The sequence below is a fragment of the Staurois parvus genome, unplaced genomic scaffold (assembly GCF_062004578.1).
Source record: "Staurois parvus isolate SC_StPar_1 unplaced genomic scaffold, SC_StPar_1.0 ptg000422l, whole genome shotgun sequence".
NCBI classification, from domain to species: Eukaryota; Metazoa; Chordata; class Amphibia; order Anura; family Ranidae; genus Staurois; species Staurois parvus.
Window position 1 is genome coordinate 223,219 of NW_028318218.1, and position 17,448 is coordinate 240,666.

General features: G+C 38.0%; 1 protein-coding gene across 2 annotated transcripts in view; it reads left to right on the forward strand.

Annotated features, from left to right (window-relative positions):
• The window catches only part of CNTN5 (contactin 5), a 607,120-nt gene that overhangs the window by 177,131 nt on the left and 412,541 nt on the right, over positions 1–17,448 (forward strand). For both annotated transcript variants that reach the window (XM_089687252.1, XM_089687253.1), the window contains exon 5: positions 5,819–6,022. In XM_089687252.1, coding sequence (XP_089543378.1) covers positions 5,819–6,022 — 204 coding nt within the window. The remainder of the gene's footprint in view (positions 1–5,818; positions 6,023–17,448) is intronic.

Here is a 17,448-nt window from a genome sequence, read left to right on the forward strand (position 1 = left end):
ATTGAAACTATTAACCCCCATGCCAGACACTCTGTCATTCACATCCTAATGGCAGCCAGATTGAGCATCACTAGATCCTGAAAAAATTCTCATCCACCCACTGTGCTTGATGCTCTCATATTAGCTCACAACCATTACTCTTACGAGCTTGCGATGGCCTCTAGCAAAGACAAATATAAAAAAGTATTTGCCCTTTGGCAACACTGGCTTAGATGGTATCAAACACACCCAATTGTGTAAACACCTTACTTTTGAGGAATGTTCTTTCGCTGCTTTCTTTAAGCTCTGACATTTCGAGTTTATATGCTAACTTTTCACTAGAATCTTTATGTTTATTTCTCTGTTTTTATTTTTTTTATTTTCTTATATTCTAATAAAAATTATTGACAAATAAAATTTAGCTTTGCTCCTAAAACTTTCATTGGGGTGTATTCATTTTTGCAACATGGTCTTGAATAAATTTGTTAGGAAAAATACTTTTTTGTGTGTGGAAATTAAGAAATCCTGTTTGCAATCAATGGCCCACATGTGTGGGAGAATTTGGTAGTATAGTGTCCCATAGAAAATGTTGATTCTGTAAGGAAAGTAAAGGTTTGCTGACAAATCTGTTGAGGTATACTCATTTATGCTGAGCACTGTACTCTCCCACTGCACAAAAAAATAAGGTTCAGTATTCTTTGGTTGTATTTAGTTATTTCAGCTTCTATTTAAAAAATGCTAATTTTTAGATAGACCAGAATTCTTTTTTAAATGTGTCACCCTTACTAACTTCTTGCTGCACTGATGTCACTAGTTTGCAATTAATTAGTCGAGAGCTGAAACAGTCCACAAAATGGTTACCCTGGCCAGTAGGCATGACAGGTACACTTCATTTTATTGGACTTCGCTTTTCAGTAGGTGCTTATTAAAGAGACGTTAAGATTTTCATTTTCGCCCAGCCATAAAATCTTCATATAAATGGAAATAACTTGGCTATTTTTAAAGGGTTTAAAAATGACCTTCATAAAGCAGATGGAGAGCTCCGGGGAGACAATTTTGTAAACAAGAATGTTCTTTCATGGAGAAAAATGTCAGATTTACATTCCCTATAATGTTTTAAACTCTCTGCAAGCAAAACTTTGTAAATAACAGTCCTCCTGGTCAGCAAATAAGTTTATGTCTCCTCTCCACTGCATACCAATGCCGTGCTCTGGGCTGCTTTTATTGTCTTCTTCTGCCTCTGAATAGAGAAATCTTTATATGTCGACACCTCCACATACTTAAATTTTCATTCTGGGAAGCTGAGCTGAACGAGACGAAGGATTTTCTTTCAAATACATCATAGGAAGTATCCAGAACTTGCTGGCTCTTGCTGAAACATCCTCATTGAACCATAAAAACAGCACATTTTGGAGGTTAGAATTGCAGAGAAGAAAATTATTAAAAATACTAGATAGCTAGAAACTGGTTTAAACCTATACAGCACCAATGCCCCACTTTATTAATGTGTGGGGCAAGCACAGTATTTCAGAGTATTGTTTTAACAGAAAAAGTTACTTAAGGGAACCTGTCTTATCCTCCTAACTTTACAGAACTATTGTTGTACATTGTGGTTAATTGTAGTGCAAAATGTATTTGTCAGGAACAAAACACCTATTGGTGGCACTGTGGATCATAGACTTGAATGGCATAGTTCCATTGTCCACCAGTGGGTGTCTTCCAGCAGTCATTAGGTCCCAGAAATGAGTCATCACCTAAATGCTCGCTGCTGGGATAGTATTTAGCCCCATCTCAGCAACCACATAGTGCCTCGGTATATTACCTGTATATTCTGGATCTGATGCTCTCTGAACCTGCTACCAGAGATGAGTTGGAGTGCTCTCTTAACTCATCCCCAGACCAAATATCAACGCTACATTCTTTTTTGGTACAATCAGCAGTGGGTTGGGTCATTCACAACCTCACAGCATGCGTAAACTAAGAACTGGATACTGGTAATGTCACTGCTCTTGTATGGACACATGCCAATATTCATGACATTGACTAAATATGGGCATGTGTCAATAGAGGGACACCAAGCTCATCTCTACCTGCTACCCGCTCTGGCCCCTGTTCTTGACCCATGGTACTTCCAGTTACTTCTCCTGTGTGCAGATAGACAGATATTGAGTTTTCGTACATTTCATGCTTGTTTACTGGATTTTGTATAGTTCGCTGTATTTATGTTTCATGTCACTTGTTTTTGTCTGTTTATAATGCATTGTATATCTTCACATAGGCTTGTTAGGTTTCCTCTGTGTAGTTTCCATATATTTGGTTACACTAGCACTTCAAGATACCAGTACGTGGTATCCTGACATAATACTGAGGCCATACGACTAGAATGGTTACACAGGGATCTGTGAGTTGTTTGCTTGTATTCACTTGTATTGTTGTGGCAACCCCGAATCAAGATGCATCCAAACAATGTGTTATATTATGTGTTTCTAGTGAAGGAAGAAAGGAAATATTGCCGCCAGGTATTTCAAACTAGTGGGCACTTGCTGGATTACAGTCTTTGGCTCATCCCTTTGGTAATCAAGTATGCTTCACATTTGGAGACATTTAGCTTCCAGTTCAGGTCAAGCCCCAGCTGGGTTTGTCTGGTAACTCAAGTGATGATAGTTTTTCACCTCCCTTTAGTGTATTTAGGTAGTGCTTCTGGTGTGGTTGTTGGAAAATCATAAACCCTATTTTATTCCAACACTATTCTGTAAATTCATGAGAGGCTCTGCTTCTCTATTTAGACAAAGGAATCATAATTTGAGTCTTTTTCGTCCTCTACTCCAAAACTGTTTAGACATGTAATTTTCAGCCAAAGCTATTTTACACTAATCTGTTCCTGCCTCTAGATACCTACCTTCCCAAATGCCTTCATCTTCACTACCTACAGCAACCACACCTGCAACTCAGTACACCTCATTACCCACCATATTCGTATCAGTACCTACTCCACAGCTTTCTTTTCCTGTTCACATACGTAGTACATCCACTGTAGCTTATCACCTGTAGTTTCTTTCCACAGCCACATTGCCCATGGCAAACCTTTCAGACACTCTATCTTGTCACTGCTTACCTGCACTCTCAGCTCCCCACTTTTTTTCCAGCTCTTCCACCAAACATCCTGATTGGTTCCCAGCAATTAGCAGTAGGTGTTCAGTGATGAAAGCAAAAAAGAAGCAAATTTTTTTTACAACTCACCCTATTCAGTCACTGTCCACTCAAGCCTTAGCCACCATTCAGCCAGATCCTGTGCCAGATTCAGTCTTTATCCAGTTTCAGTTTGCTCCTGCTTCAGATAGATATTAGTGTGCTAGCCTCTGACCTGTTTTGCCACTACTGGCCTCTGGCAAGCTTGTGTAATTGCCAGGCTTTTAACAGCCTGCTTGCCTTCTAGCCTCAGACCCGTCTGTTTGCCTTCAATCTTCAAACCAGCCTGCTTGACAGCCCTTGCCTCCAATTAGTTTGTTCCTTTGTCAACTCCAGCCACAGTCCTGCCTGTCTCTATGCCAGCTGTTCCTGTCCAGCCATCTGTTGCAGTCCAGTTTACTTCTGTGCCAGCAGTTCCGATCCATCCTGCCTCTGTCCACAAAGAAAACATGCTTTACCACAGGTTATGGGAGACTGAGAACCTGTGCTCTGGCCCAAGTGCTTTTGAAATGTAGCAATATTCCTCTGAAGCCGACTATGAGTAAGGCTTCAGCCAAAACATGTTAGTGTTTTATTACTGTATCCTGCTATGTAGCCAATAAAGAATTGTTCCAATGGATGTCACGAGTAGCTGGGTTCTTCCTAAGTAGCTTCTACCTAAGAAGAACTATGAATGATCCTTTGGACAGACTGCTTATTTAGCAAAGTGAGGTCCATTTCTAAAAGCTACTCTCCTTCAAAGACTCTGAATCCTGTCTCTGCTTCTGAGGATTTGTACCCTGAATCTGCTCTAGAAATCTAGCTTTTTGACTTACTTCCAGAAGCCATACTCCTTGTTTCTGTTTCAATGGTTTGGACACCCAACTTTGCTCCAAAGACTTTGCACCCTGCCTCTGCTCCAGGAGTCATGCATCCCATCTTTGCTTCTGAGGTCATGCATCCTGAATCTGCTCCAGAAGTCTAACTGTTTGACTTTGTTCCAGAAGTCCTGCACCCTATCTTTGTTTCACTAGTTTTATTGCTTCAGAAGTCCCGGTCTCTGCTCCAGAAGTCATTCACTTCATCAAAGATCTTGAACTATGTCACTGATCCAGAAGTTTTGTACCCTATCTTTGCTCTCAGGATCCTGTACCCTGATTCAGCTTACAAGGACGTGTACCCAGATTCAACTTCTGAGATCAAGCAGCCTGATCCTCTTCATTCTGTCCCTGCTGTCCAACCTAAATGGTTCTCCATCTACTATCCAGCCTGACTCTGCTGTCTCCCCCCCTCCGCTGTCCAACCTACATTCAATAATAGATCAGTATTATTTTCCACCAGTAAACTTTACACTACATTCCAAAGATCTGGTATATTTAACAAATTAAACATTGCTACCCAACAGATAAAATTGCCAACATCATTACTCTGCAAATAATGGTTTACAGTAGTGTACAACAGAGGTGAGAAAATTGGCCATTTTTATTTAATTTGGGCCATTCCTGGAATCTGATCTGTGTTCTGATTTTTCCTTACTTTCAGTATATTCAACTGGTACTTATATACAGTGTCAAAACTGATACAATTTAATAAGATAGTTAGGGGCATGCAGTAGATGAAAAGTTTAGTTTCGAAAAAAATAATGGCTAAGAAAACCTTGTTGACAATCATAATGTTCTATTGTTTAAAGTATTATCACAACACATGTGGTTATCAGGTAGCAGACTAAAATGGGTAATGCTAGTTATGAAGTATTATAGAGTTGGATGTTGGAGTGAAATCTCACCAATAGGACTCATTAGTTGAACTCAGAGTTTTCTGGTCACAGTGAAACTATTACTAATGCAACCAATAAGATCTGTCTTCGTCTACACATCCGATACTTTTAAATATATTAGTGATGATTGCACAGAGATCTGAGCATTTAGAACCTATGGGATTGTTGTAATGAGCATTTGTAACTACTGGAGTGTTTTTATGTGGATGGTTCTATATAATTTAGTAATGAAAATGATACAAGCTTGCATTCAACTAGCACTGGACAGCCAAGTCTGGATGAAGATTGCTTGTGGTTCTGGCTTAACAGCTGCAAGTTTCTGACATCTCACTGTTCAATATTGTTGGAAAGTTATCAATCTTGTCTATAGTCAGCCTTAGCTTAGATCAAATCAAAGGTCACTTTAATTAAAAACAACATTGGTCCACCTCTGAAGCCTCATAAATAAAACTAATTTCAAACCTCTCACACAAATGTTTACTTATCTGAAAATGACAGCTATGGCATTCTCCTTCATATTTCCTCCAGGCTGAAATTATCTTCTGTGCTGGCCACATCTGTATGGTGGGTCCTTCTTCACTTCAATAGGGCCATATGCCAAGCATCTCTAGTTGCAGAGAAGGACCTCATCTAAGCCTTTGAGGGTATACTGAAAAACCAGCTCTGAAGAGGTTTTTGACTCTGAAAAGGCAACAATGTCACAGTTGTCTTGGTGAGGTAGGAATGGAACTGGGCAGAAGTTTTCTAGATTAGTTTAGGTTAAGGGGCTAGGGAAGTTGGACTGGTGTAATTTTTTTAGAAAAAATAACTTATGCTTTAAAATATTTTATGTAAGTATGTGCACATCATTTGAAATTACATTTATATCATTATTTACTCTTTTTGTTTCCTTAGAAATTACCTATAGCTGGGTTTTAAATGAGTATCCCTCATTTGTGGCTGAAGACAGTCGACGTTTTATTTCACAAGAGACTGGAAATCTGTACATCTCTAAAGCACAAGCTTCAGATGTTGGAAGCTATATTTGTCATGTAAAAAATGTTCTGACTAACACCAGAGTCATGAGTCCTCCAACGCCCCTAACATTGCGCAATGATGGTAAGTGCTTATTTTTCTCTATATAAGAATCATGATTATTTTTTTCAGTGTTATTTCAGTGTTTTATTATTAAATATTCTCATCTGCTGGCAACACTTTACTAGTTAATATAAACTGCAGCAGTAGTGATACCCTCAAACCTCAAAAGGGTTGAGTTTGCAACCAATCACATTGAAGCAAATAATGTCATCAATACGTAACCAAGCGTTAAAGTGTTACTAAAGTGTTACTAAACCCACAACAGTAAAATTAGCCTGTATATGCAGTGCTTGTTATACTCACAGTGGAACCTATGGGGTTAAACCGCATTATGTAAATAGGCTGTTTGATCCTGTCTTATATGATTCCTTCCCTACTTCTGTTTTCCCCAATCTATCTGCTGACAGAACAGAGCCTTAGGGACAAGCTGCACATGCTTAGATCGGTGTATATTGTTAAAGAGTTTTTTTTAGGCTCAGTTCACAAAGAGAACACACAAGAATAAGGATTTCTAATGATAGCTAAAATTTTTAGTCATATGGCTGAAAATAAACACCCTTGTCATTCAGTATATAAAGGATTGCTGTACCACTCAAGTGGTGGTTTAATGAAAACAAAAAGAAAGCCTGTAAAAATGTGATATACCAACAATCAACAGTCCACTCCTCCCTACCTTAAGCCCACTGGTAGATAGCATGAGTCAGGGGCTTCTTTTCCGTGTTTCCAAAGTTTAGGGCAGCCTATTGAAATAAATAGGCAGCCCTGCAGGTGACATGTGGGAATGTGCAAAAAACGCATGCCTGTAGGTGTGAACCAAGCCTAAAAGAGTTTTGTAATCTTTGAGGATTTTAGATTTGGATGGTGTGAGGTATACTATTCATTGATAAACCTCAGGGGCTAACCATTTAGTAAGTGCATAAAGATAGGATTGTGTAGAATAGCTGACTGTTTAACTATAATATATGGCTATAACTATGGCTTCACAATTTTCTACGATCTTATTCAATCCTTTTTGATCTAAGAATGAAATGACCTTGACTTGACCTTTAATCCCTAAGTGGTATAATAGTCTAGTCTATGTCCATCCATCGTGATTCATTGGACAGGTCAGAGAGACAGATTTATGAGGATCACCAATCACGTCATATACCTGTATATTTCCATCTATGAAAATAGAGAGTGATATTAAATCTTCATGTCACATTTTGCTGGATTGTATGACTTTAGCTGCTATCAGTCTTTTAATTCTTTTCCTATATATCTCAAAGGAAAACTTATCTTCATTGATACCAAACAAATTAAATAAAAACATCAAAAAAATACCTTGGGTGGTTTCTTGGTAAAATGAATATCTTGATTGTTAGAATGTCCTTGACAATCATTCATTTCCTACAATTCAATTTCACTTGGAGGAAGCTTATAAAAAACAATTTATTACAATATATAAAAAAAGATTAGAAGTTTTCTTTTGTAATAATACATTACTATATTAACTTTCGTTCTTCTTGTTGGTAATTTTTATAAAGCAATATCTATTTGGTGCCTATGGAGAAAATAAAACGGTTTAGTCATACATATATGGTATACAGTATGTTACATTACTATAATTTTATCTCAGTTTATCTATCTATCTGCCTGACTGTCTGTCTGTCTATCTTTCTTAATATATATTTGGAATTTCTTTCAGTAGTTACTTATTCATTGGGTGAGCAGTAGTCATACCATTCTCATACCATTGAAAAAATTATAAAACCAACTGCAGTTGTAGTGTTCTGTGAATGCACGATTTTAAAGCATATCTAAAAACATTTTTTTTTGGAAGTAGTTAAAGCCACTAATATTTTTTTCCACATGTCCCTTTTAAGAGATTCCTCTTGACTTCCTATAGGGAAGTAAAGGAAAGGACATAGGCACTGAAAGAGACTAGAAACGTTTGGTTAGGGTGGAAAACTAATCTAACTGACGCGTTCATTTTTTTTTGTTTTTTTTTTAACATGGTCTATTCTAGCATTCTTTTTCATTATTTAGATAATATAATATAAAATGTGGGTTCATCTCAGTAATTTGCTCATTTAGTTTTAACCCTCTTAGCCCTCAATTAGCTACTGTTTTAACATGTGCATAACTAAATATAATTTTTGCTTGTGTAACATGTTATCACATCATATATGATGACACAGTAGAATGAGGGTAGCTCTCTCTGTGCATTTAATGGTTAGCTGAACTTCCATTGTGTCATCATATATGTTTAGATAATATGTTGGACAATCACAAATTACATTAAAGTGGAACTTCACTCTCTCAATCAACATGGACTATTTTTAATCCTTATGCTGCTAGCATTAGTAAATAGAGAGGAATGCATATCTTATGCATATAGGTTAATTAGTTCCTCTCTAAATTGGACCTGCCATGTGTATGTATGTGAGTTAGGGATCTTGCATGATTTGCATTGCTCTGCCCACTATCCTAAATTAAGAAATAACCCCTTATTTTATGGTCTTCTGTTGGAAGTGATGACATGTAAATACTTTCTCAAGGTAGTGGTGTACTACAGTAGTAATTTATTGTATAAGCTTTAACATGTCCTTTCAAGAGTAATTTTTAATATATTAAAACTTTCAGCTTTCCCTAAAGCGGAACTTCAATTTGTCAATCCTGCCAACATTAGTAAATGGATAGGAAAGGATATCATAATTACTTGATTTAAATAGTTTTTTACATTTCTTTAGTTACTTTATGGTTTCCATGCCTAGGCAAATGATGTCATATATCCCAGGAGTCTTCAGGAGGGAGGGTTCTCAACTCAGCTAACACCTGAGCTAAGGGCAGATGAATTCCAGGATGTAAATCTACATTAATCATCTACCCTTACTCAAGATGGTCACTGCCAGAAATGCCAGGGGGTGTTTTTCAAATTGATTTCTCAGCAAAATAAAGTATGGAGACATGGATAGATGGGTGAGATTGCTTTGAATAATAAAAATAAATTAAATTGCATTTTTGGTTTGTGGTGCACAGATGTAGTGCAGTTCCGCTTTAAATGTTACTAAACCCAGGACCTTGCATTCACTATATGCGGTCTCCCACAGTACACAGAACATGGAAATGCAATTATTTTAGAAAATGTAAACTGCTAAATACCTTTTCTCATCAGCAGTATGTAGCAGTCTTGTAACTTTTATCAGTGTCCAGCTGAGCACTGGTTAACCTTGTAGAAGGAGTTTTCATTCTCCTCTGATTGCTCTATGGGGCTGCATGACCTCTGACCCTCTGTCTGGACAGTGCTGTGTGGCCCTGTGCTGATCACATGCACCCAACCTTCCTTTTTTTAAGGCAATGGCTGCACGAGATCAGCAGCACTGAGATGAAAAAAAGCATTTTAACACAAAAAGTGTTTTACAGATAATGTTTACATCTACTGTAATACAATGCAACAGAAAAATAATATAGGCTAAAAAGTAATAAACAACAGTAATAGACCCCGGAGTCAATTACCTACTAATTCTTATGACAGTATCAAATGAAAATATGGCTCAAGCATTTTTTTGACAGAACATATATTAGGGAAAAAAAACAAACATTTAGCACTATATTTTGTATTTCAGGTTATCTGGTATGAATAGTGATAATTGTTTGACTTTAGAGAGGCCAAGGTGAAGTGCATTTTCAGCCCAAGTCAGCCCTTGTATACTATGTCCTTCTTATGCTGTTGTGACCTGTAATACAACTATGTGCCCCAGGGCTTAGGCAGTATAGTTTTACAACTCATGTATTAGCCAAGAAAATAAAAAATACTATAGGCAATAAATGTAGCTAAACTGTAATAAAAAAAATGATATGCATCTCCCTATAGTTTTTGGAAATGGACAAAAGTATAGGTTTAACTCATTCCCCTGATAAACACTGGAGCAATGAATACTCTTTTATGGCCCTTCCAACCTTTGGAATGACCAAAACAATTCATTTTTAACAGGCTCTTTTGCCATGGGGTCAATAAATAAGAAGCATCCAGGGGAAATAGGCTTTTTTTTCTTACTAGCTGTTGACCAGAGCGGCAGAAGCCACCACTGCATTTCATTGATTGGGGAAGATGAATTAACTCCTGAGCTCTATAAGCTTCCAAAGACAATCTACACTGCTTTCCTGGTAGACATATAGAATATGCAGAGCAAAAATGTTTGGTTCAAAGAGAACCTCCAATAGAGCAGGCTATATGGCTAGCAGATGATGTCCCTCTGATTCTGGGGTGTTTTGGATGTCTGTTCATTCCAGTATTCTGGTATTATGTATCTTTATATACTGTATATGGTACATATTCAGCATTGCTTCTTTTGCACCATATTTGCCTATTTTACTGTTTAATAGAAATTATTGTGAAATACAGGTACAGCATGTAAAATAAGTATTGAACACATCAATTTGTACTCAGTAAATATATTTCTAAAGGTGCTATTGACATGAAAATGTCATCACATGTCTGTAACCACCCATGCAATCCATGCATACAAAAAACCCCCCAAAAAACAAATAAGTTCAGAAATTAAGGTATGCGTAATAAAATGGAATGACATAGGGGAAAAGTATTGAACATGACGAAACAGGTGCAAAAGGCATGGAAATCCAAGACACCAGCTGAAATCTACCAGCAATTAGAAAGCAATCCTGCCTTTGCCAGTGCAAATTAATATCAGCTGTTTCAGTCTCAATTGATGGCCTATAAAAAGGTATCTCATTACCAAGGTGTCACACAAAAAAGTTCTCATGATGGGTAAAAGCAAAGAGCTCTTTTAAGACCTTCACAACCTTATTGTTGCAAAACATATCGGTGGCATTAGTTACAGAAGGATTTCTAAACTTCTGAATGTTCCAATGAGCACTGTTGGGGCCATAATCCAGAAGTGAAAAGAACATCATTTCACCATAAACTGGCCACGACCAGGTGCTCCTCGCAAGATTGCTGACAGAGGAGTGAAAAGAATTATCAGAAGAGTTGTCCAAGAGCCAAGGATAACTTGTGAAGAGCTTCAGAAAGACCTGGAATTAGCAGGTACTACTATTTCAAATAAAACAATAAGTAATGCACTCAACCGCCATAGCCTGTATGCACGCTAACCACGCAAGACTCCATTGCTGAAGAAAAAGCATGTTGACGCTCGCTTAATGTTTGCTGTACTACATTTAGACAAGCCTGTGAAATACTGGGAGAATATAGTCTGGTGAGATGAGACTAAAATTGAACTCTTTGGATGCCATAATACACACCCTGTTTGGAGGTCAAATGGCACTGCACATCACCCTAAAAACACCATACCACAGTGAAGTTTGGAGATAGAAACACCATGATGTGGGGTTGTTTTTCAGTATACAGTACTGGCAAACTTCATGTCATTGAAAGAACGATGATTGAAAAAATGTACCAAGACATTCTTGATAAAAATTTGCTGCCATCTACCAGGATGATGAAGATGAAACGAGGGTGGACATTTCAGTAAGACAATTATCCCAAACACAAAGCCAAGGAAACTCTCAATTGGTTTCAAAGAAAGAAAATAAAGCTGTGAGAATGGCCCAGCCAATCACTTGACTTGAATCCAATAGAAAATCTATAAAAAGAACTAAAGATCAGAGTTCATAGAAGAGGCCCACAGGACATCCAAGATTTGTGTGGATGAATAGGCCAAAATCACACCTGAGCAGTGCATTTCTCCATACAGGAGGCGCTTGAAGCTGTCATTACTATCAAAGGATTTTGTACAAAGTATTAAATTCATTTCATTTTGCGTGTTCAATACTTTTTCCCTGTGTCATTTCATTTTATTACACATAATTTAATTTCTGAACTTACTTGTTTTGATTTCTTTGTATGTATGGATTGCATGGGTTGTTACCAACATGTGGTGAAAATTTCATGTCAATAGCACCTTTAGAAATATGTTTACTGAGAAAAATGGTGACGTGTTCAATATTTATTTTATCCGCTGAATCTCAGAACAATGGAGAGTAAGGATGAAAGAATCACAGCTGTAGCCTTAATTTGTACAGTTTGCAATATAAGAGTGGTGTAAAGTGATTTAATTTCTTCACAAGTTCCCAGCATTAATTTTATTTTTCTTGTATTGTTTTTTTCTATAAGGCAAAGGATAGTGATTTTGCAGAAAATTGTACATCTGTATCAGCCAGTCAAATTTAATTTTAATTGCACCGGCTCTGTGAAATAGAAGTTCCAGTTTTACTTTATCAATTTCTGTTTTTATTTACCTTATTTAATTAGATTTGTATCAGTATCTACCCTGGCCATTTTATTTTTAATTTTAGCTGGTTAGCTGGTTTAGCTGGTGGTTAAAAGTAATTTAAATTGCCTCACAAGTACCCATCATTTGGTTTTTTCAAGGCAATGCAAAGGGCAGTAATTTTGCACAGAATCAAAAAAAATCTGTACTGGACAATTAGATTTCAGTTCAGATTTCAGATTTCAGATTAGTGATGGGCTTGATGTTCGGATTGAACGTAAGTTTGACTCGAATATCGGCCATTTGTGTTTGGCAAACACACAAACAGTAAGGGTGTTCGGTGGGCTGTTCGCCCACTGCGCCCCACAATGCACTGCTCTCTGACAGTGCATTGTGACTGGCCAATCACAGCACAATTGGACAGAGCTAGCGGTGTCACCTCTAGCTCGGCCCAATTGTTTACATCTGACCTGCAAATGTCAGATAGCAGCGGGTGAAGACAGGTTCGTGGGCGTTGTTTTTTTTTTAATATATTATTATTATAAGGGTGGGCGGCACAGTGGCTTAGTGGTTAGCACTTCTGTCTTGCAGTAATTGGGTGATGGGTTCAATTCCCAACCACGGCGCCTCCTGTATGGAGTTTGCATGTTCTCCCTGTGTTCGTGTGGGTTTCCTCTGGGTACTCCGGTTTCCTCCCACACTCCAAAGACATGCTGGTAGGTTAACTGGCTCCTGTCTAAATTGTCCTAGTTTCATCCCTGGCCATGCGGAATCTCCTGCACGGTAGGGGTTGGGGAAAGACCTGGCAACCTACCCTGTAAAATAATTGCTAAGAGAATTCATGGAAAAGTCGCTTATGAGTGACAGTCCATGCAATCGCCAAGGGTCGGATATGACTGAATGGATAGATAGATTATTAGGGTCTGGTAGGAATTTAAAGGGGACCCCATGCTTTTCTCCCCATTTTTGAGGGTGGGGTTCCCCTTAAAAGTCCCCTAAAGGGCCTGGTATGGCTTTTAGGGGGAATCCCACGCACATTTAAAAAAAAAAAAAGTCAGTTCTGGTGCAGCAGATTCTATACATTATACAGATGTGCAACTTTGCAGGTAGTTTAAGGGGACTCCCCAGGCATGATATTTAAAGGAATTTTATTTCTTTTTTTATACTTTAAACAATGAAAATGACTGCCCCTTTAAAAACGGTACTTTTTGAAATTTTAATTTTCTTTTTTACTGATTCATGTCCCTCAGGGCAGTAACCAAGTACCCCTTTTATGGCCATTAACGTGCTTATAAGCCTTCAAAATGGGCACTTTTGAATTTACAAGTTCGAGTCCCATAGAATTGCATTATGTTTCAAGTTTACGGTTGAACTTTCCTTAGGTTCGAATGTTCGACCGCGAACTGAACAGGGGAGTGTTCAGCTCATCGCTAGTTCTAATTGGTGCTATGGATTCCTTTACTCTATCAATTTCTATTTAGCCTATAATTTAGATTTGTATCAATCTCGAGCCTGTCCACTTTAATTATAACTGCTTTGAATTGAACTGTATTTATCTTAGATATGTTTGATCACTGGAGATGAGCTAATCAGTCTGCTCTTTAACAGAGGAACAGTTAATCAATGTACAGACAAAGCCTGTTTTATCTATCAATCCAAAGGGAGACCAATACATTTTTGTTAGTGATATTTAAAAATTAATTTGAAAATGTACTGTATTTTACAGATAACCATTCTCTACAGGGAGTAATAAATTGCACTTTTAAGTAACTTCTACCTTCTGCTTTCTACTAGACCAGGAGTCCTCAAACAAAGGACCCAACAGACTGTTTGAGGGATGGACTTTGGCCAGTGGAATAAAAAAAAAATGTTAGTGATCAATATCAGCAATAACTAGTGTTAGTGGTTAGCAGAAGTAATGAATGCCCAAGAGTCAGTGGCTAATAGGAATAATAAGTGTCCCTTTATCACTGGCCAGTGGAAGTAATAAAAATGTCCATGTGTTAGTGGTCAGTAAGAGAAAAAAATGCACAGACATCTGCGGGAGTAATAAATACCACAGCATCAGAGATCAATTGGGAAGTATATTGGGACATCATTAGTGGTCAGTGGGAGGAATATGGCCCTGTCAGTTCTGGTCAGTGGGAGAAATGTTGTGCCCTCATTGGTGGTCAGCAGGAGCGATATAACCCTGTATGGTGGTCAGTGGGAAGAGTATAGCCCCATCAAATGTGGTCAGTGAGAGGGATGTAGCCTCAATATTGTTGTTTGGTGTGAGTGGTCAGTGGGAGCAATGTAGCCCCACCATTGGTGGTCAGTGGGAGGAATGTAGCCTCATCATTGGTGGTTAGAGGGAGGAGTGTAGCCCAATCATTTATGGTTAAAGGAAGAAATTTAGCCCCATCATTGGTTTTCAGTGGCACTTAGCTTGCAGTCCCGGACCATTTCTTGTAGTGACATCACAACTGGTGCCATCACAGGCTAATCAACCAACATTGGCCATGAGTACCCTCCATCTGATATTGCAAGTGTTATTATGCTGAGTGCTGGAATCCTCTTCTTGGCATCTACCGCCACTCTGAAACTAGCAGATCCCTACTTTTGGCTTACAGTGAGAGAACCCTGCATGCAGGGCCTTTTGATTGTAGGGGCAGTCTTATGGCAACCAGTGGGCTGTAGTTTGGGGATGCTGTACTAAGCTGTGTTAATCCTTTAGTAAAGATGTTACCGTCTACATGAGCATAGAAGTGGGAGTGTCCCTCCAATGCCTCCTTTGAGTCTCTGTTTAAGACAACTGCTGCTCTCTGAGACTTGCTTAGAGCTTCATCTGTGCACTGCAAAGAATGGGTAAATGGGACATGTTCATATGCAATATTTCATATATAAATAATTAAAAATGAACATAATAAAGAAATTATTTAATTGCATTAAAATTCTTTTGATTCCATTCTGACAACCCATTGGCACAAATAATAAATTCTATCAACAGCTTTTTGACTGGATTACGTGCATTTTCAGGTAGACCAGCAAATTATGATTTATCTGAGTACTTTTAGAAACCCGTTCACTCTACACCACATCAATTTGTCACATGAAATCTGCTTATATTCCAAAATGCTTTTTTTCTAAAAACCTTTTGATTAAGTTACTCACATAATGAGAACGTTGGTAAAATCGTGTTTAAGTTACTTAAGAGAAATAATCCAAAAGCTATTTAAAAATACTCTTTCCTTCCCAAAACCTTAAATGGTTTCTTCCAACTCTTCTGATTCTCTTTCTGTCCACTTTTTTTTTTTCTACAAAGAACACAGTGGTAATGAATTATAGAAATTTGATTAGGCTTGAGGCCCCCTAATTTTAAATAACAAATGGAGCCATTTCTAGGTAGTAGTGACATTTCTCGTGGACATTTGCAGAATGACTATCAAAGGGTACATTTGTTACAAAGGCAGAGATTAATAAGACTGCGGGCGCTAGAAAGATTCTGTTTGGAAAACAAATCTAAAAGAGTAAGATAAATTTGCCGTGTCGGAAATCTACAGGGACAAAAACAAGTTGTAGACGTGATAATCTATTTAAACTCTGAAATGCTCTAGATGCAGAAGAAAGGAGACAGAATAGGAAGCCGAAGTGGTAGAAAACTGGAAATCAAATGCAAAACAGAGTTTGTGGAACCAAATAAAAATCAAATGATTCATGGCTGCCTGACAGGAATAAAAGGAAAGCCATTGTGGTAGCTTAGGGGTTGACAAGGTGGCCTTGTTACTTTGCTACCCAGAAATTGTAGGTTATCCCTGTGAGTGGATTGTATATTTCACTTCAGAGTGTTACTGGTAAGTCAGTGATGGCACACCTGTCATGGCAGCTGATAAAGCCATTATAGAGCCTTTAGACTGTTGGAATACCTCATCATTTTCTTCATTAGGAAAGTGATATACTTTTACCAAAACCTTGGTCGCATGTCTGTTTCAGACAGAAAAAAGCCATTCAATATCTATACAAATCTATGCATTTACAAATATTCTATAATGGCCATACCCAGATTACTGACTTCAGGTGCTTCCCGTGAAAATTACAGTTACTGGTATATCATTGACCAAATATTTCACATAGTTGGCTCAATTCACTAAGAGTTTTTTTCCTCTTAATTATACTCAATAACTCATAGATTATTTTTAAACATTTGTTTTGCAACTCACAAAAAAGAGTTAAGAGTTAAAATGAGTTAAGAGTTTAATAAAAATGGGAGGTATTTTATTCATGAAACCATGCGGTATTTTATCTCATGACGTGATATCCAGTGGAATGGATACAGTGGAGAAGGATTAGAACCGTTGTCCATTTTTATTACCAATAAAGAGGTAAAACGGTTTAAATTGTAGAGATATGCCAAGTCATTGTGGTCCCTGTAGCATATGTATTAATACAAAAGAATACCAGTCAAAGGGAAGCTGCTTTTACAGGACACACGTGGTATATTAAAAACAAATAAGGTAAATTATGTAAATACAAAATATCTTTATAAATGTCAAATATTAAATGAAAATAGTATAAAAATCACAAGCATTAATAAATACCTTTCTTCCACCAATAAAAAAGACAATGTTGTCATTCAGGAGATTTCCCTTCACTAAAACCAGTGTCCCGTTGGAAGATTCCTCCTCTATTACTTTTCTGGGGACAACCCAAAATGTGGGATGTTCTTTTACTTTCACTTTCAATGATAATGGTATGCAGGACAAATAGAGAGGACGCAGTCAGCAATAAAAACGGGGTCTAATCCTGCTCCACTCCACAAAGCTTTAAAAAAAAGGTTTTGCCTTTAGTTGTATTTTAACCGCTCCCATGCCGCCCTATAGCAGATATACTGCTACAAGGCGGCAGAGGTGCGCAAAATCACGTGATTTTGCATTTCCAGGTAGGGGGCATTTCCAGGTAGGATTGGTACCTTTGTGGAACGGGGGGGGGGGAGCGAGTACTTGAATTTGACAGGTACCCGCTCCCACTTCCACTGTAATCGCCTAGGCGATCGGAAGCCGGAAGTTGTCCTCCCTTACTCCCCGTAGTCTTCTAGGACACATAACAGGTCCCAGAAGACCACGGGGTCATTCACAAAGTTCAGCGCTTCTCGCACATGTGCAGTGGGCACCCGGCTGTGAAGCCACAAGCTGTCACAACCGTGTGCCCACACTAAGATGCCAGAGCCAAGGAGAG